The 26485-nt window shown below is 32.9% G+C and overlaps 1 protein-coding gene across 1 annotated transcript; it reads left to right on the top strand.

Moving 5' to 3' along the window:
- Window positions 1-2765: 2765 nt before the first annotated feature.
- Rsod (superoxide dismutase family protein Rsod) lies at window positions 2766-26383 on the top strand. Its single transcript, XM_085953778.1, has 15 exons — window positions 2766-2981; window positions 4383-5274; window positions 7404-7672; window positions 10313-10499; window positions 12044-12439; window positions 13871-14044; window positions 16815-16986; window positions 17315-17420; window positions 18108-18259; window positions 21278-21490; window positions 21725-21859; window positions 22616-22700; window positions 22792-22981; window positions 24260-24540; window positions 26139-26383. The coding sequence occupies exons 1-15, from the start codon at window positions 2924-2926 to the stop codon at window positions 26261-26263; spliced, it is 3435 nt and encodes a 1144-aa protein (XP_085809904.1). The 5' UTR covers window positions 2766-2923; the 3' UTR covers window positions 26264-26383.
- Window positions 26384-26485: the final 102 nt, after the last annotated feature.

Here is a 26485-nt window from a genome sequence, read left to right as displayed (position 1 = left end):
CCCCTAACAATTCGGGAGCCCTGGGTCCTGGGTTATAGCCCCATTTAAGCATATAGCAAATCCGGCTTTAAGTATAGTAAAACCGTTGAGGAGTCGCAATCAACTCTTGTAATAAAATACAAAAAGTTCATAGTCTAAATTTTTTAAGCTCAATAATATATACCTACCTATTCTATTTATGAGACGAATATTATAATAATATTGTACCAAATCGTAATTCATCTGCCACAGTAACCTATTCACTATTTTGTTGGTCTTGGCTTCGAACAAAATCCACCCCCAAGAAACCCTGCTATGGGCTGTTTAAATACAGTTATAATCCAACAATATCTAAGTATGTAGGTACATCTTTTCAATAATTAAACCAATCTTGAACCTAAAACAACATAGCTGCATTCGAAATTGCGTTGGTATCTGGATCAAGGGCGTGACGTCCGAAGTAAACGGAAGTAAACTGAACATCGCTAACCCGGAAAAAAATACAATCCTGTTAAACATTTTATGTTACCTAATTAATATTATTTTGTTTCCAACCAGTGAGCTGATTTTTTTTAATGGTAAGATATTTCCGTTATTACTATATACTTCGTCCAATAAGTCTACTCCCTATTCTCTACAAGACTTCACAAAAATTCACTCAAACCGTCTGCAAAATGTACTAGACGAGAACCAACCGAGAGAACAAGCCGGATTTAGAGGAGGATACAGCACTATGGACCATATCCAAGTCGTCAGAGAAATCATAGAGCGATGCCAGGAATACAAACTACCACTATGCATGGGTTTTATAGACTATGAGAAGACGTTCGATTCGATAAAGAAATGTTCAATACTAGACGCACTCAGAAAACAAGGAATCCCTGGGCGTTATATAAATATTTTCAATAATATATATAGTAGCGCAACAGCATCTGTCAATCTCCATAAACCATCGCGCAGATTTCCTATCAGCAAAGGAGTCCGACAAGGTGATACAATCTCACCTTAACTATTTACAGCTACCCTTGAAGACTTATTCAGGCAACTTGACTGGAATGACAAAGGGATCCCCATAAATGGAAAATACCTGAGTCATCTGCGCTTTGCCGATGACATAGTAATTTTCTCGCAAGACTCAGAAGACCTCCAAAGTAGAATGCAGGAACTCGCTGAAGTAAGCAGCAAAGAAGGTTTGAAAATAAATGTAACAATATGTAAGTAAATATTTTCATATATTTTTCCAATTGTGATGATTTTGTTTAAATGTATTGTTATGTATCTACCTACCCACTCTCATCCTTGATATCTTACACATTGAGAAGCCCTATAATATGATATGACACGACACGACATAACATAACATAACTTAACATAACATAACATAACATACCTATCTTGGTTCAACCAATGTACCTATCTTCTGTTTGAGACTTTCACGGTTGTTTGTCATGGTAATTGATTTTTGGGTTTTCACCGCGTGTAATTCTTCCTTCTTTCCTTGACATTTCGGGCTTGTTGCAGAGGCCATTACCAAGAGATATTATATGATATCGAGGAAAGAAAAAAGAAGTACACGTGGTGAAAACCCAAAAATCAATAACGATAAGGTATCTTCACCCATGCTTCCATCTACACTTAGTTACATGTTTTTATTCAAACTACTGACGAAACAAATGGAAAATTATATTGGTTTGTCCATTATTTCATGTATTTTTTATGTTTCCTACTCCAATTAGATTCATATACTTACAATTAGGTATTTATATTTGTATAATTATTATTATTATAAATTATGTATTTTTTAGTAAACGATTTCTTTCGATTATATTATTATATATTTTTTATGTTTCCAACAACTGATTCGGGCGAAAGTGATGATGAAAATGTGTTAAGTATTAAGTCCATTATGTAAAACTAAGATTCTTTTTATATTACAGATAGATTATAATATAATCTAATTATCTAATATTGCACATTTTTGAAAAATTGTTAGCGTTCCTGTTCGTAAAATTTTCCATTTCGAGCACTGACGGGCTGTAATACAAAATCAATTAAAAACCAGCTACCTATTATCTTTTTGTACAGTTATATGCAGTTATAACATTAGTAAGTATTTACCCAGTGGTGGTTTTAAGTACGTGGATGTCCGATGCACTGAAAGGTATGGAGCTGTCTCATGAAAAGTTTGCCTATGATATAAAACGCATGCTGGGTGTAAACATAATTATAGCAATATTTATTTTATATTGCCTGGTTTTTTTCGTTGATTTTTTACACTCAGATTCTGATAAAAAATAATATATTTTTAATGTTTTGAAAATAAGCAACTACCTCATCTGCTTTCTACAAAGTCAGTTGATAAGTTCGCATATAACTGTACGTGCTTATATGTATAATATTATATCATATTGTAATATATATTATGACTTCTAATGTGTACAATATAATAATTATTATTATACCTATTATTATATCATAATATGCAAAATGAAATTTTCACAAAATAACTATTTAATCGATTTCAACCAGTATGTCATATTTGCCCCGAAGTGACAATTTACTGATCGACTGCATATGCAAATTTGAAATTTAATTCGAACCATTTTTATTTCATTCAAACAATTGCGAAAATCAGGTGTACGATGCTCATGCAGAACCAGCGGAAATATATCGTTGTCTCTTTCAAATGCTTAAGTTACTTAAATTTTGTCGTCTCGCTCTATTTCCAAGTTCATACAACTTTCTCCACAGTAGGTGAGTAACAGTAAATCCCAACAAAATAAGTCAGTCGAAAAGAATTAAATCTTCGAGTTTACCTGTTGATTGTTGACTGTAAATTTGAGGTTATGAGTGATCGATAGACTGTGTTTAGTTCAATATGGATTAAAATTAAAACCAAGACTTAATAATAATATTCTGTGATATATCAGTCCAAATTTTTATAATGGCTATTGCTAAGAGATATCTTTTTTATTCTTGTATCTTTGTATTACTTTCTAAATGTAAGTATTTTTCTGATATATGTATCGTAATCGTTGTAACTAATTGGAACTATTGTTATTGAAGTTCTAATATTACTAATAATTGCATGTCTACTGTTAGAATTACGAAGTACATATGTTTAATAGACGTAGTATAGGTACGTTTGTATTACCTGTATAGTACCTGCATGTCAGAGCAGATAACATTTTTCATTTATTTTAGAAACAATTTATCATTAATTTCTAGTTTATTGAAGATAATATCTTCATTCTTGTTAGAATCTCGTAAGAAGACAATTTCATATTGGTACATATAATATTACGGACAATCAATTTGACTTTACACAATCATAACAAATTACAATGTGATTAATACACCAAGGTCCTTCTTTAAATAACAAACATAATATTATGATAGGTATATACCCTGTTTTTTAATTAAATGTAAGTATACCTATCAATGTGTCGATTATATTGTCAACTATTATGGCCTTCGACAGAAAAAAGTTTTAGTTTGAGCAAATAATAAGCAATGTTCATTCAATATTTTAGGAGGCATGCTGAAACGTTAGGTACCTACCTATGTATTTTTATGTCAAACGCATTCCTTGGGTACTATTGTTTTACTGTCGACATATAAGGAGACAATAATTATTATAGCCTGGTATAGAGGTATATGAATTATCCATAACATTAACAACTGACATAACGGTATTAATAAATAACATATAAGTAAATAAGTTGTTTGGAAATATGTATTAATACAGATTACCTAATTGAAAATATAAATCACGTTATGATGGTAAAATACGAAGGCTCCTCAAAAATGTAAGAAGTCAAAATTATATTACCACTTAATATTGCGATATTTATAGGTCAGCCAAAATTAAAACCATTTTTCGGTATCCAAATGTTTATGAGAGAATGTACCTAACCTGCAAGTTTAAATTATAATACATATCCATTGTGAATTAATATGTATTTAATTTCTAATGGATTTAAGTTTTGTACTAGGTATTCCATTTGAGTCATTTTTTGCAACCCGGGATTCGCCTTTCGACATCTACAGACACTATGCGAACTCACAAATGGTAAATGAAACCACCCAAATGGAATAGTGCGAAACTTAAATCCATTAGAATTTAAATTCAAATTCCACCAAGTAGGTACCCTCGGGTAAGTATTTTTTGTTTTGTTTTTACTGTCATTAATCTTATAGCTAACCATTAGCTAACTAAGCCTCAGCTAAGACTTCATAGGTTAATGAAAAATACCAATATATAAATTGTATTTCTTCTTTATCGACAACTGGTTGACATACTAATAATTACATAACTACTGTCGTAAATTTAAAGAAATATATTAAAAATAAATTCAATTAAATTAGGAAGCTTATTGATGTGTATTTTAATATTTTTGCAGGCTTAGTATACGGTGTTGTATTGAGAGCGTATATATCTCAACATGGCTTACACGGAGAGATAGAATTTTCCCAAAAAGCTGACAACCTTGTCAGTATAAGAACGAACCTAAAAACAACCCTTGAATATCCAGACCAAGTGTGGCATTGGAGTATTCGAGAATTTCCTGTAGATTATTCTGAGATACACGAGGATAGGTGTGCCGATGTGAAGCTAGGAAATGAAATTATCAACCTAACGGATGAGCTCGGATTTCTGGAATTCCCAGGAAAAGAAAGCACGGAGTTTGAAAGCAAGAATAATTTGACAGGAGGGAAAGGATTTTGGGGCAAGAGTCTCGTTCTCAAATCACCAGAAACACACAGAACCCTTTGCGCAACCATTGTGTCCAACGACAGAACTGTAGAGAGAGTTGCAGTGGCCAAATTCAACTCGCCGATTTCCGGTACAATTTATTTTAGATGGATAGCGTCCAAAGAGTTTGAGCACACCGACACATTTATTCAAACAGATTTATACCACGTGTCAGGGAATCAATCTAACGGTGTTTACACAGAGCATAAATGGAAAGCGTACGTTACCGATATTTTCGATTCAGGAAAAGACAAATCAGAGGAAAACTGTAATATTCTGCAGTTGGTTTTTGACCCGGAAAACAAAGGCGTTGGACACAGCGTTGGAGACATCGACGCAAGGTTAGGCACCATAAAGGTGGCGAGTGATCCAAGAAATGAACGGGTTAAGACTCTGTACAGAGATGAAGGTTTGACGTTATTACCAAGTGATATCGAAGGTCCTCACAGAACTTTATATATTGTTGTTTTTGATGAAAAGCATTCGGATAGCTTTTTGGCTTGCGGTAAAATTAGGCACCATCATGAGAGATTGTCAAAGTAAGTAAACACACTGAATAAATTTATTACATTAGTTAGGCACTTACCTGTTAATAATATCAATTTTCCAATACATATTTTCTGGGGTTAGGTATATATTTTTTTACAAATTATGAGGACTAATTCTGTGTGCGAAAGAAAAAGGGAGTTAAGTGTAAAAATGTCCATAAATGATATCCCACGATTTTGGGCAAGGATATTTTGACCTATATCCCATCTGTCTAAATTACGTCACTTTTCTGCCGCCTCTCATTCCTCATCATTCATCACATTATATTACCCCCTCCCCCGCTTATTTTTCCGCGAAGTCATAATATATGGACGACTCTTAAATGGAAAAAGGACGATTCGAATTAATTAATCTAAACAGAAAGTACCTAATCTTCGAAAATGTAGTGATTTTAGACTTATCTCTCTTTTCCTTTCGGACACATAATAAATTAGTTAATGTTTTGTTCAGATCCACGTAGGCTAGTCAATATTGGGATCGAGGAGCTGAAATTTGGTAGCTCTGAATCTCCTTATTGACCAAAAGAAATCTCTAACGAAAGAATTTAATACGGCATTCCAGTTTCATTGTTAGATTAATTAGACTAAAATTTTAATTATTGTTAACGTACGATTATAATTACAACCCAAGTCAAATGAGATTTATTAATAATTAAATTACAGCACTGGACCGCTCCATAAAAAAACCCCATTCGTCAAAGATCGCTGGGGATTTTTTTTAGTCAATAGCGAGAGTGATAGCTAGTTATTAATACAGGTAATCTTTTAATTTGTCAAATCTCAGTTCCCAACCTCGGATAATAACTTGTATCATGGCAGTCTAATTATTGTCCTATGACAGTCTAATTGGCCAGCAATACTAGGTATTTTTTCCCCAGTAGATCACTCAGAGGCGATTTTATTTGACGCAGATAGTGCAATCGATTCGACAAAATATTTTAAAGGGGGCCACGAAACAGTTTAAACTACTGAACTACGAGTATTAAATTATACCAGCAATGAGCTTCAATATTGGGACCATACCTAAATAAGATTTCATATAAATAAAAAGGATTTCAAGTTATACACATTTATATTTTTATAAAAATCGATGTTTTTTTAAATAAATATAAAAAATATTAAATCCGAAAAATATAAAATATCCGTTGTTTGTTCTCCCACGGTGCAGAACTAACCTGCTATTAGTGATGCCAATTGGGAGGGCAGTAACCATGTTTAATGAAATCGCTTCGGATATTGATATATTCCACTTACGTGAGGGTGAATTTAGGTGGACGTTGTTTTATAAGTTTTTAAGATAGGGTCTATCAAAGTTCACTCTGTGTGCTTCCATCTACTTTTATTTTGTTACTTATTTTATTTATTTTCTTATTTTATTACTTATTCTCTGTATTTTTATTTTTAAAAATTATTAACACTTATTTTATGTCATGTCGTGAACGCTTTGAATTTATAATTTGTTATGTTCATTATATGTAAAATAAATAAATTTAATTTGATTCGATTTCATTAAAACAATGAATTAGTCAAAAATCTCTATGTCAACAGATAAAAAACTTAATATACTAAATTTTAATAATAAATATGACCATAAAATATATGTAATATTAACGTAACTGTGGAAATAAATATGTAACAAATTCAGATTTTTTTTACAATAATTCCAAGTTTATCTTTGACTTAAAAAAAATATATTTTTCTTTTTAATGTTTTCAGATACATATTGAAATTGTAAATTATCAAAAAAATGTCTCAAATTGCAAGCTTCGTATTTTTCCGCTAGGTGCCTCTGATAGGTGCAAGCTTTTCCCCTTGTTCTTAGAATTTTTGGTATTATAAAATTATAGAAACTATAGAAACTTGTCGATCACATGGACAAACATATGAGTGGTAAACAACTAAGTATGACATAGTAATTAACTAAGTATGACATAGTTAAAGCGATACCGAGCGAGAGAAAACGATGCAATAGGCTCCGAGATAGAGTAGTTTGAAATAATAGAGGTAACAATAACTAAATTTACTCTACGTAATTTGTCCGCAGTAGACGACATCACAATCTGCGCATATCCAAGATTAAGTTGTTCCGCTATAATTGACTCTCTATTTAAAAATTTTAGAGTATTAATCAGCTCAGATGGAATAAAAGGAGAAGTGGAATTAAAACAGCAGTCCAGATTCGATCCCACGTGGATCAACTTTAATTTGACGGCAGCAGATGGAAACTATGTCAACTCGCTGCGGTATGCCAGTTCCATTTCCACATATCAGATAGTGGAATTACCTCAACTTCCACCAAGGACATTCGATGGCCTGACAAATATTTGCAATACGACAGGTGGGGTTTTCAACCCGAAAGGAGTGGATATGGAGAAAACACCCCCAGAAGGTGAGGAAATTTTTGCTTGTAAGCAAAGCAACTGAATTCTCTTACTTACTAGCTTAATAATTGTTTAACTTATTGATTACCTGATTAAATTCGTATTATAATAAAATTAAAATATTAGGTAGGTATATAGTGAGGACATTTTTAGTTGTAACGTAATACATATTATTATCACACTTGATACCAATGGCGAAGGTGCCTTTTGACAATTAATTGGTAGGCTGTGGTAGGTAACTGAAAGAAAGTCCTAGTACAGCCATATTTACAGGACTTGAATTTGAATTTTGTTCATCTTCAGTATTTTACTGAACTAAAAATATTATATTTTCCTTCTTTTGACCATGTCCGATCCTAATAGGATCATAATAATCCACTTTGTGGAGGCCCATATTATGGGCTTCCGCAGAGTGGAGATTCATATTAAAAAATAGAAATCGAGCTAGAAAATCTTACTGTCTTGAAAGTTCAACGTTTCAGATCGGATCCAGAGCAAAAAAAATAATGAATTTATTATATACAAACCATGTTAGGCTTTTATACCTATAGCCGCAGTTTTGACATTGTGTGTGTGTGAGTTTTTACAATATATATGTAATTGTTTGTATGTGTTGTATCCATGAAATGTACCAAAGAAGAGGAAGCCGTTGGCTTTATTAGGTTGTGTTTGTGCTATAGCTCGTTACGTATTGCGTTAAGGCTTTAAATAATCACCTAGTATGGAGTCTTCGCCACTGCTAGATACAATATACCTGCCTACTATATTATATTACACTAGGTTAATAATTATCTACTTATGCCAAATACGGTACAATAGTGCCTATCTACTTACCCACCAAAAAATATAGAGGTTATAAAAATACACCTTGAAGAAAATAGTCAATTGGTTCATTATGAATGAGCTCATAACTCTAATAATTACTCCTAACCATTGCTGAATTATATTGATAAACAATATTATGCCCTCTCCTGTCAATGAACATACCAACACCTCCTACGTATAACGTCGGAACTGCAAAATGGTAACTTTTCAGTAGTACGATTTTAATAAATTTTAATGACACCACAAAGTTAATGTAAATGCTGGAATCGAATTTTTAGTTATGCTATATAATTTTGATTGAATTTTCGTTTTTTTCGATATTTTTTTTTATCTTTAAAATTATTTAATTAAAAAAAGGCAATTAAGCCAAAATAGCAAAAAACGCAGTTCTGACCTTTTACGTAGGAGGTGTTGATACAATCACTAATATGAAAACATAAACCAATCAGGTATTAAAATACATTACACTCAGTCATTATTATGGAAAGACTATCATTTATCTGTTATCGACATATTATCTGTTTTTCGAATTTATTTAGTGATGGGCACTTGGTTACCTCCGAGTACTTGAGTGCCCCAGAGTACTGCGACCTATTTAGAGCAGTTAATTGAAAAACTTTCATTCATAATCACATTCAATACCCTTTTTAGCTTATCTGAAAGGTGTCAACAGCAGATTGTCCGTTGGGAAGTGAAGTCATATCTGATTTCAACTGCGAGTTGCGTAATATATGAGTTTATGGGCGAACAGTTAAAAAAATATTATCACCTGAATAAATAGTCACAGAAGCATACGACTCCATTATTAAAATTATTACTGATCTCCCCGGAGATCGCGCACACTTCAGATATATCTATACTATATTCTATCTATCAGTGGCGAAGGGTGGAGGTAGGCTGTTAAGATCCGCCATAAACAGTGCACATTAAACTTTTTCAGACATACATATTTGTTTTCATTGATATAAGACTACAATTTACAGATAGTGTTGGTTAGCTTTTAAAATTCAATTAAACTCTGAGAAACCAAGCCATAATAGATAATAGTCAAAAAATACATGTCTATCTATAAAATATCTAAAAATATGCAATTAAATCATATATAACTTTGAATATTTTATAAATAGAATAATATTTTTTATTTATTATAGTTTGGTTTAGGCAGGGCTTAATGAATTAAAAAAATTAACCAACAATATGTGTAATATGTATTTTTAATCCAACGAAAACAAATAACTATGAATTTAAAAGTGTGCACAATTTTATCGTATTGCCCAAATTAGACCAAAACTATTATGGTTTCGTTTAGGCAGGGTTTAATTGATTTTTAAAAACTAAGTAACACCATCTGTAAATTGTAGTCTTAGTTCAATAAAAACAAATACATATGACTAAAAAAGTTTAGTGTGCACTATTTATAGCGAATCTTAACAGCCTACCTCCACCCTTCGCCACTGCTATCTATACTATAACAATTAATATTAATATTTTTGTGTTTAGAGCAGAAAAAAGTTATTGGTATACTTATAGTAATTATAATTAGCATACGTATAAGCAGTGCGTATGTTCTGACATAATATTTATGTTACAGGTGTGGTTTAATAGGTTTGCGCAAGTGGTTGCATTTTATGCTGATAGCGTTGTAAGATGTTACTAGTCAAAGAGGTTGGAGGCTGCTTCACTAGTATAATATTATGATATTATATTATAAAAGAAAAATAAAAGCTTCTCATAAATAAAGTGGCATAACATGCAATGTCATTTCCATAAAACATATAAGTACCATTAAACATCTAGATATTCTCATTTAATTTATTATCCAGGACTCGGTACCCAAGACCAATACGCCATTGGAGATCTATTTGGAAAATTAAAAGGCCGAACCGAATACTTGAGTCATCCATATTTACTGCCAGGAATCAGTAACGAGTTGAGTGGATCGTACTGGGATGTATTTCTACCATTACAAGGGCAACATAGTATCATCCATAGAACTCTTATAATTAGAAGGTTTGATATTATTATATTCCTATAGATAAGTTTTTCATTACAATTTGTATGATAAACAATGAAACTGATCTGTGTGTTCATGTAACCTAACTTAATTAAAATATAGTATATTATTAAATTTTGTATAAATGATATAATTTTAATGAGGCATCTCAGATCAATAGTGGTAGTATCCACTAGTAGCAATTTTTTCATTCAGCAAAGGTTCCTTTTTATTAACATAAAATTTTATCTTTATATTATAAAATATAATATGAAACATTTTATTTCAAGATAATCCACAATAATTGAATGTCTGCCTCACACAATTGTCATTAGGATAATAATTGGCTCCACAATGCTCATCCAGCTCATCGTCAATATTGAAAAAAACTTACACATACATAAATCCCCACTCGTTAGGTATAAATAAGTACTGTTAATACTTTATTGTTAATTTAAAGGATTGTTAATCCGTATAAAACTCCATTTCTGAAAGACTCTTGTTTGCAATGTTATTCGGATCACACATTCAATTATTGCAAATGATGTACACTGCCATCTACCATCTGCCATTTAGTCTTTAATGCCCCTTGTCGAGGTGTTGGTGAAATCAGTAATACGCACGATGATTGGCCGAATGGTTCACACACACTTAACGAACGCCACGTTGGCGTGGCATCGCCGCCTCAGTCACCTTACTATCACTAATATACTACAGTCCTACCTACAGTCACTAATACACAAACAAAGGCTGGAACAAAGAGTACATACGTGTTAATGCCTTAATTTGAAAACATTTTCAATTTAATTTGCAATCTACCATCATTATATAATATGTTGAGATGGCCTTTTGTTAAAAAACAATCTGAATAACTATGGGGCACAGAATGTCGACATTATTTAAATCTAACTATTTATGAACCATAAGTATAGATGAAATTTAAGAAAAGAATCAATATCATGATAACGTTGTTTTTGGCCATCTAAAGTGTTAGTTATCAAAATATTTTTTAATTAACATACAATGGTAAAAGTTTAAAAACGGCACAATATGAATTGAATAATAATAAATTGATTGTTTACGAACTTAAAACAATTTATCAGTAATTAAATAAATGCATATGCCGCAAATACTTCTACAATACTATACAATACCGACAGATGATATGTAATAGATGTCAATTTGGTTTCAATCATTAATTTGAGTAATATTTTAGAGTTGCTAGTCCTTCATGTTTGTATAGATAATCAGTACCTACTCAAAACAATTTTGCTTTATTATAATGACAATATGCAAAACTATATTAACTTGATTTCTGTTCTGTTCTTGATAGCTATAATTTTTATTTTTATTTTTCCTGTCTCTTGTTATAGATTATTTTTTTATTTATTATTAGCTGACTAGCACATAAGTCCACTCACTTCAATAAGTATTACTATGCATTAGGTCTTATATAAAAAAGTTTTAGATTTATCCTTACCTTTGTATCAATAAATTTCCCATATTATGTTCAAACTTCATAAACATTAATTTTCTTATCACATTATTGTGTATATTTCAGAAATGAAAACAAAACTTCATTATGCGGCAGCATAGCACTTTACGACCAAGAAACTGGATATCAAACACAAATGTACACAGCCCAAGTAACGTTGCGATATCCATTGGTCGGACGAGTTGTACTGCGTCAACCAAAAGGCGAGCCATGGGCTGATACATCAATCCTGTTTGAGTATCTGGTCCATGCAGACGGAGCCAACTTAAACAATTCCTTCGAGCATCGTTGGGCTATTCACGAATCACCACCAAACCAAGACTTTTATAACTGGACTGGGAGATGCCTGAGTGCTAAGGCAATCTATAATCCATTCAAAGTGAATTATGATGCAAAATCTTCAGATAAGACGTGCACATTTAGTAACCGTGGATTGTGCAGAGTTGGAGATTTATCGACAAGGTAAATAAATATATAATCAGAGTAATGAAGCCCATGAAAAAGTGTGCCAGTATCGATGTGGTAGCAATGTACCTGTAGATGCGATCACACGTATTTGCTGTTACTGTCACATTAGTCATATGAAATAAGTCACTTAAATGTGAATATAAGTCTTCTCGTTAATTACATTTCATGACTTAGAAACCTGTAGAGGTCGCCTTTAAGTTAAGTTAACTGTTGACAGTTACACGTACACAATATTTAAAACATAGTCGCTTTTTCCGATCCAAAGTAGTGCCATCTTTAAAATTCCTATGTATTTTATGTAACTTTATTAGATAGGTACCTAGAGTCTGTCTTCTATAAGCTGGCGTGCGGTTTCCTCCCCGATTCAGCATTCAGCACTGCATTCCCTCTCGTTCCTTCCCATTGAAAACTTGCAACAGTTGAACGCGATGGCACAATGCTCTCCGTCCGCGAACGACGTGATGTGAACGCCAGCTTATAGAATACAGATTCTAGGTAAGTATTATTTAATTTATATAGGTACCTTCAATGGTAAAATTATGAAAACTGCAGATTATTAAGAAGTTAATATTATTTTAATTATACACTTTAAATAATTCAATGGTTTAATTGATTAAATGTACACACTGCAGATACAGTGAGCTAGGCATTTGGGTCATAATATTTTGATGAAAACACTGCACAGAACACAGTCAAACTGGTTCATTATTCACATTTGCAAATATTATCCATCGACAACTCATTGACTTTAAAAGTAAATAGAATGATTTTGCGTTGATAATCGATACTCGATTCCATTTTGATTTGTCATAAATGAATAAACTAAATTCTTTTTTGATTGTACACAGGGCTCGAAATGGACCGGAACGCACCGGAGCGCCGTTCCGGTTCATAAAATCTCCAAAACTATCGCTCCGTCTCGTGGAATATTAATTTGAACGCCTGAGCTAGATATGTCATAATAAAAAAATCTAACAGACTTGTTTTTATAAAATACATATACAATTAGATAACAACCTTAATATTTTAATAAAATTATCGAGCGCTCCGGTTCGTAAAATTTTCCATTTCGAGCGCTGATTGTACATAATAATATACCTACTCAGCGGATTTCTCAAATATTTTGACAGCTGTCACTTGTGTTTTTGAATTATGCCATTACTTATTTGAGACTTGGCAGTTGATTTTGGGTAGGTACCTATGGTTAAGTATCGCTTAAAGCCAGACATGACTGACTAAGCATTTGGTACTAACATTATTATGAATCATGTTGATATGAAAAATGGTTGACTTAATAATTATTGGTAAGTATTATTTATAAAATAATATTAGAATTATGTAGGTACTTGTATATTACCATGTATAATGTAGTATATTATGAATACACTATGTTGGAATTGATTTGAATATTGCTATCCTTAATAGGCATGGGATGCTCGGAGTAGCTGGCAGAAAATCTGAGGGAATTAAAATATCACGAAGGATGTTCACAGACACCCTAGTTCCATTGACCGGAACACATTCTGTTGTGGGAAAATCTTTAGTAATTTATGATGACCACGGTCCTGTGGCAAGAGGAGAAAGAATGGCTTGTTCTATGTGAGTATTCCTCCTTATTGACAATTACTTATGGTAATTAACCAATAATAATCAGAGTTATTGGGTTCAAAAACTGCACGAGGTTATTTATACTCCTTTTTTGATTTTACTGGAAATACAGTCTGGCAAGAAAAGTATTTATGTCGTATCATCAGTATCACCTAGAACTAAAAGGACTCATAATATTATGATTTTTTTATATAACGACACGCAGGGACGGCTCTTGTATAGGAGCAAAGGTGCACTGATCTCCCAAATTATTACGTAACTATGTAATAATAAGTACGTATTCAAATACCTACATATTGTATGAATTAATTATTGTAAAATATCTTTAATTTGTCGCCCTTCTGCACGCATAAAATGCGCGAAATTTCTGGCGGCCTGCATGTATGCGTAGGTACGTCCTTCGTAGTATCAATTGTGCAGGAGAGAAATCGAACCGCCTGGCGATGATTTTTTTTTCACGCTGCCGATAATGTGGGCTCAGTTGTGATCTTTTTTTATTTCCGAACGTGCAATATTTACCTCACTTGAGACACTGTGCCTCCCAATCTGAGCTTACGAGCGCAGACGACATTTCACGACAATGCTGTGTTTGACTGGCGCGAATAATAACAACTCACAAACGCTTTTGAAGTCGTTACAAGATTCCCGCGTAATATTTCAAATTATTATATTATTATTTCGTACGTTATGAGGTAAATGCTACGTTGTTTGCCATATAATATTGAATCGATCAAAATATCGATTAGAGTGATATTGTGTTCACTAAGTTAGGTGTAGCAATCTCAACATACAAATACCAATTTTATAATTATTTTACCTTTAAAAATTAAATAATTTTATTATGCCTAGAGCAAAGTAAACTTGTAAGTAAGTAATTGATAAACTATTAATAACCTTTACATAATATAATATACATACTACAATTTTTTACGTACCTACTTATACTACTCAAGTAGTTATTTAACAAAAGCGTTACATTGTAACAATTTCTACAATATTAGGTATTTCAATAGTGTATGTGGAGTATGAGCGTTATTTTGAACGTAAAAGAGGATAAAATATTTTTTAAGAAGATGAACAAAGCAATTTTCCAATGTCAATTATTGAAGAAAAGAAATATAAATTATTCTATCAAATACAATATTCGTGTTACCGAAGTATTTTTCATTTTGAATACGTCTTTCAAATCAGTCCCATTTGGAGTGCAATTCTGGAGTTGAGGTGTACAAAGTATTAGCAATTTTTTAACAGATAGTAACTATATCCCGTTGAAAAATCACCGATCCATAGTATTTATCAAAATGGTACAGCGCGTAGGTGTATGCGGAGAATGTGGGATGCAAATAACCGAAAGGGGAGTATAAGATATGCCCGAATTGCGTCAGTATGTGAACTTCAACCGACCATAACCCGCGTACTACCTATCGGAGCTACACAAATGAGGAGTTTACGGCTTTGTACCAATGACATATTGTCTAAAATACTTGCATCAGTTATAATTTATGGAAGTTAGGAGTGTCAAACGTGGAAACTACGTTGGCACATATGAAATGTATTACAATAAAAATCGAAAAGAGTTTGTATGCCTTTTGCATCATACCTATCATATCCAGAAGCTTGGACTTTATAACTTTGACAATAAATAAATGCTGTCGGTGAATGTGAGCGTCGTTTCGTTTCTCAACCCCCCCCCCCCCCCCAAGATGTATTATATATTTAAGCATAAGCCTACCTCCACTCTGAAGGCTATTGCCGATTTTTTTCAATACCACAAAAAGGAAAATGCATGTCTTTGCATGCACTCCCTAATTTTATGATCACCGGCCGCCACTGACGACACGTAATGGTGATTCGAAGAAGTTTTTGACGAAAACTACATAAGCAGAATTGTCAATCCAACGACCATTGAGTCCGATTCGTCCCAGGCCTGAAATATCATTTTGATCGGTTTCGTTGAGTAAAACCAGAATAGATATTTGCTATTTTTCATACACAACGATTGGTGATAGTTGTGTTTTTATTGCTCATCTAAATATTCCAAATAATTTTGGGTCACAGTATAAAAAACTTTATTTTATACATGTTGGTACACTAACGGGGCGTTTTACGTGGGCGAAGTCGCGCGAAGCGTTGAGCGGCACGCGCAACTGAAACGTATAACCGTGTGTGAAAATGTTCATAAACAGTCTTTTTTTTGGTTGTACGTTTATACGGTTATGTGTTTGAGTTTGCGCGCGCTGCTCATCGCCTCGCCGACGTCGCTCACATAAGACGAGCCGTAATACAAGGTGTCTCCATCTCAGTGTAGCCCTAGAAAATAAATCTGAAAACACAGAAGTATATTGTTTGCTACAGATTAATCTGTAGTGTGAAATGACTTGAAGTCAATTTTATAATAAATTGGCCTTAATAACATTTTCCAGCTTCATTTTTATATATCATAGCTTTGTCCCTATAGAAGAAAGTTTTCTTTCACCTTTTCTATGCCTCACAATATTACTATTGCAGTATCTGATAGGCTGCAGATTTTTAACGACACACGTTGAATGTAGAGTGAAGCTCTTACTACAATTGCTGTAATACTGATAATTTATGTCTTAGTATTTCAAAAGTATTCAAACGGATGTCACTGGGTATTTAATTTTTTAGATTATGCAAATCAATCAACAGTGGCTAGTAATTTGAGTTTAAAGTCGGACGAGTCGTCGGACGTGCTCTCTTATTCCTAAAAATAATGTGTCTTTTGTGTTATATTTTTTAGTATTGGAGGGGTGTACCGTAGGAAAGCGGTTGCCAGAGATTGGTATGCTAATGTATTTCCATTAGAAGTTTCCGGAAAGCTTGAGTTCCTCCAACAGACTGAATATGACACAACCAATTTAGATGTTTACTTGGAAGGTTTACACGACGCAGGAGATTATAATATTCATATTGTAAGCCAACTTCATTATTATTTAAGTTACATAGGAATGCAAACTAGGTGAGCTGATTCAAAAAAATCGCCTCAAAGATTTCTGCGCTGTATATTAAAGATTTCTCTCTGGTTGGTATTAATTTGTCTGATAAATACTTCAGAAGCATCTCTTATTTCTACTCACTTTCTATTCAACTTTCTATTCAGAGCATCTCTTATTTCTACTCACAAAATATAGAAGTAACCTCAAATTGGTGATGCTAATTTGGAGGGCAATGGTTATGATCAAATTGCTTTGGATATTGATATATCATCACATCCCAAAATAATGATTTATTGTTTCGTAGACTCCTGTTGAAGAAGATATTGGCTTTCCTTGTGAACCTGTATCACTTTATGGTACCTTTAACCCGAACAAAATCAAAGAAAAAGATATTCCTGAACCAGCTAAAGGTAAGAAAGATTAGAATTTGGTTACCTACCCAATTAAAATTAATATTTGGAAATTGCAAACTGCGGGTGATAATCATTTGCAGTTTACTGCAAATGAATCTGGAATGTGAAATACTAATTTAATCATTAATCTTAACCTTTTTACTGCTCCACTTTCATATATTTTATTCTTCACCTAAATACAGAAGGTTTTCTTACTATTATAGCGCCTGTATATGGATTTACTTGCACCAATATGTAGTGTGTATTTTTAAGCTATCGCAATAATAACTGTTTACACGTAAAAGTGATGATTGTCTTTCCAATCTCATTCTTAAGGCATAAGCGAGATGCGATGTTGTCATTGTAAGTGCTAATTGACAAGTTCGGTCAGGTTTTTAGATAATCGGTAAACGTCAAAATATTCTGTGCGGTGTAGTACGTATTTCTTCCGCCAGGTTCGCCACTGTCATAATACATTTACATGTGCATTTTCTTGTTATAGCCGCGATAATATGTACTTTCAGTAATATAATTAAATCCATGCACGTGTAAATGGGGTGTTAGTTGGGTAGTTTAGAAGACTTGATTGATATTTTAGACTGTTCGTACAACCAGTGCTCATTCACTCAAGAGTCTTTCTTCGATAATACTGGTGTTCTTTAGCCTCTTCATTGTAGGTATTATATTACAAATGTCTTTTTGCAGGTACTTCGGATCAATATAAAATCGGTGATCTGAGCGGAAAATTTGGAACTTTACTGGGGCATAAGAAATTCATTGGGGCATTCAATGACTCTTTGCTTCCACTTTTTGGCCCCCAAAGTATATTGGGCAGATCAATAGTCATTTATAAAAAGGTAACTACAATTTAATTGAACACTTGTATTGGATTGAATCTAGGCAATTGATAAAATTTATGAAAGTAAATCAGTAGTTTCATTCAGTTATAGTATGTTGTATACAGTAGAACCTCGATTATATGGACCTCAATTATATGGATTTTCGTTTTGGACAGACAGTGCCATTTATCGATGTATATTGATAAGTATGTATGCACTCGTAGCTGCTATGAGTTTGAACTGTTTAGATTCAGGATGAGGCGGTTGCTGTTTGAATAGATATATACTATTTATCATCGAAAAGGAAACGTGTTGAGCTTTTACTAAAACACAAATTGGATATGCCATATAATCAATCAGTGCTTTGAAAAGTGAACCCTCAAGATATTTTTTTGCCTAATAAATATGGCATCGTCATTTTAATGAAGTCAGATATTAAAGCAGCGGGTTCAAAATCAATAAAGAACGTGTAACCATAATGATTTGTCCCAATTCTGCGAGCTGATACACAATCCTGTTATTTCTTTTTGGGAAATCAAAAAATTAATCTAAAAGGTCAAAATTTAGATGTCATTCTTCTAGTTATACCTAGTCAATTCTTAGTCATCAGAAAAGGTCATGAATGTTTTAAGTTTAGTTTGTGTTTCAAAGGATGGTATGAAAAACAATTCATTTTGAATGTGAAAAATATAAGATTTTTATAAATAAATGGGAAAGTATTGTTATTACCTGAAAATACATCATCACACCTGTTACCTAATAAAATAGTCAATATTGGTTTGATGAAGTGTTTACAGCTCAATTTTGTTCATCAAATGTCACATCTATAATACAACCAATGAATCAGGGTATTTTATAAATATTAAAGTGGTACCTACATATTATATTGGCTATTGTCAATAGACAAAAATAATGAAGAATGCGTTACCTATCAGTTTCCACAAGTAAATTGATTTAAGGGACTTGCTACATGACAGCAGAGAGATTCTGTGGATGTGTGAACATTTAAAAAATCATGGAACAGGTTTTTAAAAGACCCTTAGTGAGTTCCAGGTTCCAGTCCTCTCTCTCAATTATCCAGATTTTTCATTATCTGGACGAACTTAATCCCTATTTGGTCCGGATAATCAAGGTTCTACTCTCTACTGTATAGGGTAGTTGTACCAGTAGTCAGCCACTTAGCACATATCTGAAGTGCATACTGATGTAATATGTTTATAAATAACATTGGGTGTTTGTGTTTTTTTTGTAATAAGCGAAATTTAACGAAGTGTTGTTGACATTTTTTATTATGTCTATATCTCATGGAGTTTAGCATATAAATATTGTTTTTGTAAAGTAAACCCAATTTCCCAGTGGCCAGCCACCATGTTCCTAATTCTGGCCACCCCAGCACCAGAAGTCAGCCGCCTGATTCTAAATAGGATTTGAATTATTATACTCTTACGATAATGCTAGTAAAACAGGGCTATTTAATTTGGGTACTCAAATTTTATTAAAAAAGGTAAAAAATATTTACTTTTTATATAAAATTGTACGTATAATACTATTGTTAGACGATAAAAAAAACTTGCAAAACATACTACAAACATAGAAAACTACGACTACTTAGGTACAAAAATCGCAGACAAAACTGTTCGTGTCTGCATCAGCACATGCCACATGACACCACACATCGCAGACCACGCATTTAATCCATTCTTCCCCTAATGTACCTTGTGAAAATTTTCGTTTGCAATATTCGCACTCAGCATCGTCAGAAGATAGAACAGAGTTTTCACTGTTTTCTTTACGTGCTTTCAGCTTTTTCTTGGGTATCATCTCCGTAGTTGCAACACTTTTATTTTCTTTTAGAACATTTACAGAAAGTGCTCTTTTTTTAGTTTTTTTGGCTATATTTCCCGCTTTCTGACGAGCCTATTTCCTCGTTCTTATTTCTTCAGCCATTTTCATTTTTAAAGCTTCCTTGTTCGTTTCAAGCAACCTCCATGCACTCGAAGAAATCGCACTGGGCTTGGAAAGTTTCTGTTTGGAATTAGATGGGCTTGGAAGTGGGGAAGGGTAAAAGAGATGGCTAGAAAAAGGTGAAGGAACTGAGAGAAATTTGGTTGGTAAGAATATGTCTTCTAGCACAGGATTTTTTTTTTATTCAGTTGTTTCAGATTCGTCATATTGCCGCAACAAACGCTTCTTTGGCTCCATATCTCTAAACTGAAAACAAATAATCAATTTATCAACTAGATCTCGTTATAAATACAAGCAGCTGTTTTTATTATGAAAGAAATCTACAATGATTAAGTGAAGAACTTAAAAGGTGGCTGACCTAAGGATTTGAGAACTCCAGTTCTCGGCCGCCAGCATAATAGTACTTTTACAAGCGGCTGACTATAGGATCCTTTGAGAAAAATAAATATTTTTTAATTGTATTGATTAGAGAACATCATTAGCTTGTCATTTCAATACCAAGCGATATTATATATTTTTTATCAAATAATCCAGTTGTCGGCCGGGTGGCTGACTTTTGGAAAACTCGGAAAAAGTTGACCCTAAAGGCAGCCGCTTTAAAAAAGTAACTAATATTATTTAAATGCATTCTTTTTACACTAAAACATAATAAATATATCATGATTAAGTAGAAGGAAAACTTACCTTGAACAAATTATCACAGAATATTGAAGTATATCGTATTTTCGAGCACTGTGTCAACTCGTCCAAAACGTCAAAAACACGTACTCACTCTCCGAACTTCCAACTCCAACTAAATAAATATTAAAATTTATTTCTCATTCGAACCACAGATGGCAGTACACTATTGTCAATAATCGTTATTAGGTGACCGAGCATTGGGTCAAATAAATTAAATAATTTAATGTTTACTTTACTTCGCATACAATGTTTTGTTTGGCATGGCTGACTACTGGAGCTGGCTGACCAAAGGAGCACCTACCCTATATATTTAAAATTTGTTGGTTTCATAATTTTCATATTTCATGGATTTATAATGGTTTTATTAATTTTTTGTAATGTAAACTATAGGATAGAAGTCGTAGATGGGCGTGTTCATCAATAGAAAGAGGCTACAGTCCATCTGAGGCTAGAGAACTTAGAGCTATTGCCTCATTCCATCACCCAGCAGGTTTTGCATATGGCTACGTCAGGATGACACAGCTAATTTACAATGATGGCAGCGCGAGTGACACAATAATTGAAACTAAACTGAGACATCCAGGACTTAGGGATCGTAATGTTGTAAGTATGTTTAACCTGCATCTTTCATTGAGCAATGATTGTACTGAGAGACGTAAATAGAATTACAATAAGCCAATTCAAATGACACACGTCATAAATCTTGGCTAATGAAGACTGAATGTATGGATACAATTAATGCATACTCTGAAACCTAAGCGCACTTCTTATAATAAATAGGTATCTGCTAACAAATATGTACATTATTATAAACACATGATATGATTTTCCTTGTAGACGAAAAACCATAAATGGGCTGTGTTTGTCAATCCAGTCGGAGTGGACGCTGCAGTTCCTTCCACAGGTACACGATGTGTCGCTGGAGGGTATATTTGGAATCCATACTACACACAGTTGGCTGACCCATTGAATGTAAGCATTAAAATCATTAATGTATTCTAATACTTTAATATGTAGATACATATTACAGTACATAATATTACATACAATACAATATAAAAGATCATTCAGGATAATTGTATTTTATATTATTACAATCCTACTATAAAGTGGTGGGAGAAGAATGGCGTCTTCTGCATTATCTGAAGCTCTACAACCTCTCCCGATGAGAATGTATCTCCGCATTTGATTAAACTTGGTAGACTCCGATGGGCGGACTATGTAGCAAGAATGGACAATACTCAACCGCCAAGAAGATTCCTGGATATCAAACCGGACAGTCGTTGGTTAATTAGCAGGTCTATTGGCCCGATGGTCGGATGGTGTCAACAAAGATGCTAGAGCGGTCTGCGCGGATACCTGGAGGACACTGGCCCAGGATAGACGGAGATAGAGGAAGTTTTTAAAGTAGGCTAAGACCCGCCCTGGGTTATTGGGCCATTTTTAATGATGATGAGTATAAAGTGCCCCAAAAACAACTTTAATAACTTACTACCTTCTATTCCAAACTAATTTTTGGGAGTTAGGCTATCCTGATACTCATGGTTTCATGTTTGTCTCATAGTCACAACGCTAAACGGTAAAAACAGAACATAAATAAACAGAGCATGAAAAAACAGAACAGTGACACAACAGCCAGGGGAAAAATAAACCATCACAACATATAGATTTATCAACAATGAGGGGTATTATAATATAATCTTAATGTCGCATTGTTTGTAATTGCAGGCGGATCTATACAATCAAGAATGCGGAGCTGATAATCCTTTGAGATGTCATGTAGGAGATATATCCGCCAGAGTTGGAACCATAAGTAAAAGATATTAAGCTGAATTTGTATCCATTTTTTATTTTTATAAAATCTTAACGTACTTACCTAATATATTGTGAATTTCTTTTTCTAGATATCGGTCTCGAGAGACAGATGTTTACCGATCCGAATCTTCCACTTGAAGGAGTAGTGCAAGCACTTGGCAGATCTATTGTTATCATGAGTCCCGATTTTGGTTCAGATAGATTTGCCTGTGCCAATATTGAGCCGGATCATGATATTGTCAAATATGCCAATTTGAGAAAACCACCTCTATTCGTCTTGTAAGTGCTTATTGTTTAATTTGTTTAGAAATTGGATATTATTTTAACTAAATTAATATTGTAATACAGATTTTCGAACATGTTAGTTTCGGTTAACAGAAACTGCTATACTTACTCACTCCCAGCCAATTTTTACTAGGTGGACACTTCGTCGCCATAGTATTGGTTTACCGAATATCCGTTTTTGTCGAAATCGACCTTTTAATGCAAAATGTTTTTTTTGTATCTAATTGGACTAGAACCATCCCTTTCTTTAAATTACTTTGTAATGGTAAAGAATACATCATTCATATGCTGAAAAAATAACGATTTAAATGTCTCCATGTATTTAAATATAGGATTATGAAATTTGTATTTCGTCTCCTGAACATTTGGTCTATTCGGGAAACCAATCCTACAGCGACGACTTGTAAGCCAGCTATTTTTGGAATAAAATAAATCCCTTAAAAAATATGAAATAGCAACAGAATGATAAATATTTGTGAAAATTTACCAAATCAACATGTTTCTCGAGTTTATCGTGAATATTTTCACACTAAAATGATAAATATTATTTAGAAAATATAAACAAACAGTTCATTCAGAAGTTATGACGTTTACAAGAACCCGCGAGTTAACTCGTCCGTGGCACTGATCTCTAAATGTGATGGGGTACTGTGGTAAATGTGAGGCCATATTGGTCGCTCAGTTTACGCCGCTACAGGTTTGATCTTTTTTGTTATTGGTCCTATCGATCTGAAATTTTTGTTAATCAATTATTTCTGGTCAGTTTCCAGATACTAATCTAAAAAAAATCGCTGTCAATCTATTTTTCATGATAACGAATGCAAACATTTCACCACTTACTTCTACATGGGTGGTGAGCGATGAGTGCAGAACAGTGCCTCGTAAACCCCTCGTTAGTTCCACATCTCACCACACCACCTCCTGTGGACTATCTCACCTACGTAGTATAATTACATTTTGACCGTTAGCGGCACCTGTAGTCATCAAATCAAAATGATTTTTTTGGCAACATAGGTAAATAAGGAATAATTGAGAATTCTGAAAACACTGTCACATCAGAACACCTGAATTTTATTTAGATCCTTCTTCTATTCAGCTCCTAATATATCGACAATGCTACCATGCTATTCTGAGTCATCGTATTGATTACTGAGAATGAAACGGAAGAGCATCGTACTTACTCATAATTTAGATGACTCAGTAAAGCTAATGATATTTTATCAATTTTATATAAAATTCACTCAACTAACTCTTTCTATTAATTGTTTATAGGTCTCAGTTTATGGAAGAAGTTCGGCATGTAATGGGCCTACCTGAATGGATGCTTACCGTGGATTCTCGCAAGACGAAAACTCTTCATCAAAATACTTGCATTCAATTCCTACTACACTTCAAGGGGCCGAAAGCTTTTCAACTGGAAAAAGATTTCTCGAAGCTGCTCGCCACAGGAAGATTAGATCAGCCCAGCGTTTTTGTCCCAGGATATATAAACACAAAGAGAAAGAAAACTATCTCCTATCGACAATGTGGTGTAAGAGATCCAAACGAACGAGGTAATTTTGTTTCATATCGTGATCTACAATATGCTTTTGTTTGTATTATATAATAAAACAATTCTTGAGGTCCTCTCTGGAAAAATAGTGTTATCCTGAAATCTTCATTTTGTGATAATTGTGTTTAAACGCGATGAGCCAGTTCAAAATCACATGATTCATACTGTGCATCACCACTCTATTGATTACGATTATTGGCAAATTGCGTCCTTAGTACTTGGTATTGAAATTGCTTCTGTTGGATACTTTGTAATGAATTTGTAAACAGCGGCAAGGCGTAGTTGTTAGGTTTTTAATTAATGTTGAATATCTCAAAAATGAAGTAATTTTAAATTTAAAAAAAATACAGGCATGTGTATTAGAAGATTGTATATATTTAAAAAAAAAAATTAAAACACATTTTTGAAAAATAAATATCCCTCGCTATGTTCTAAATTTGGTCAGCCAAAATGCATGGCGCCACATTCGGACTGATTTACCGAAAACTAGTATTATCGTGATAAAACTTGTTTTATGAATAAGGTCTCAAATAGTCCATAATATTATTATTATTTAGAGATTCTGTTATTAAAATACAATATTTAGTTATTTGGAAATCAGACAAAGTAGGTTATAGATACACAATAATATTCTTTTTGGGTATTTTTCAAAATATGTCGAAATAATACTCTTTCATACCTGTACGTATGTCAATAATAGAAACTTTTTTGCCTCTGACCATTTTCTAATACTCCTATCGAATGATATTATTATACTTCCCGAATGTTAACTTGAAAAATCAGTGGTGTTTTTGGGTTAAAATGGCTTTACTGATGTGTCATTCTATATTGGATTGGAGTTATGATAATAATAAGGAATATTGAATACAATCTTTCAAACAAGAGAAATAAAGATTTATACATAATAGGTAATCATATTGATTGAAATATTTCTATTTATCTCAAATTTATTTTTAAAATCCATGTGTAAATACATAATACATACACCTACATGTCATACATTATTAAAATTTAAACATTTTCCATAATAATCTATTCCTATTGAATCGTAAACAATAAATTATTTTATCTAAATTATTGTTTATTGGGTTAGTCAGTAGTAAATAAAATAATACATTATTAAAATATCATACACAATACATTAAATTCAATTTATTTTATTTTGTTAACTGTAAATTTATCTTGGAACTGCATTGTATTGTCATTTAATTTAATAAAACGCATTTTTTTTTGTAGTACTTATTCCACTTTTAATCAATAAATTAGGACCGGTTTTTTCAACTGAAACTGAGTTGAAAATGTCCCTCCGAGGCGGACGAAACTAGTCCTAATTTATTAATTAAAAGTGGAATAAGTACTACAAAACTAAAAAAAGCGTTTTATTAAATTAAACAACAATACATTAAATTCAATTAAAGCGGTACACAAGTAAGTCTCACTAGCCGTCGTTTGTCGAGTTTAAAATCAAAATTAAATTCACGACCCGATAGATAGAAAAATTATGCTTGTGACTTCTAAGGTGAGTAGCTTACTTGTATATTGATTAGGTCTTGACCAGATTTAATATGTTAATATAACAATTTGTTTATTCTTTTTCAGTTACCTATCGCCCATACTCAATATTTGGATTAGGTTCGGCTGCAAATAATTTAACAATTTATTGGACATCATTCCTTATAAATACTATCCTATTTATACAAGCTTATCGTTACTTATGTACATGACTATCATAAAAAATTAAAAATAAAGATAAATCTATTTAAAACTGGAGTTTTTATTATTGTTTTTAATCCCAGGATTTCAGAATGAGTTTACATACATCATCATTATTTGATGACTGTGAACATTTTAGCCGCGATTTGCGGAACTATAGATCTTCCTACACTTTCACATATTATATATCCACAACTCTGACCCCCGCTAAAATTCTTAACATTTCATTAAAA

Source organism: Rhyacophila brunnea, unplaced genomic scaffold (genome assembly GCF_057557595.1).
Source record: "Rhyacophila brunnea isolate RB1 unplaced genomic scaffold, BYU_Rbru_1.0 scaffold_4, whole genome shotgun sequence".
In the NCBI taxonomy this organism is placed as follows: domain Eukaryota; kingdom Metazoa; phylum Arthropoda; class Insecta; order Trichoptera; family Rhyacophilidae; genus Rhyacophila; species Rhyacophila brunnea.
Note: the sequence above shows the minus strand (reverse complement) of the source record. Positions and strands in the feature narration are given on the sequence as shown.

Coding starts and splice junctions, on each gene's coding strand:
- Rsod (XM_085953778.1), top strand. CDS start 2,924: ATGGCTATTGCTAAGAGATATCTTTTTTATTCTTGTATCTTTGTATTA. Junction 16,987..17,314: donor GAGATTATAATATTCATATT/GTAAGCCAACTT, acceptor ATTGTTTCGTAG/ACTCCTGTTGAAGAAGATAT. Junction 17,421..18,107: donor TATTCCTGAACCAGCTAAAG/GTAAGAAAGATT, acceptor GTCTTTTTGCAG/GTACTTCGGATCAATATAAA.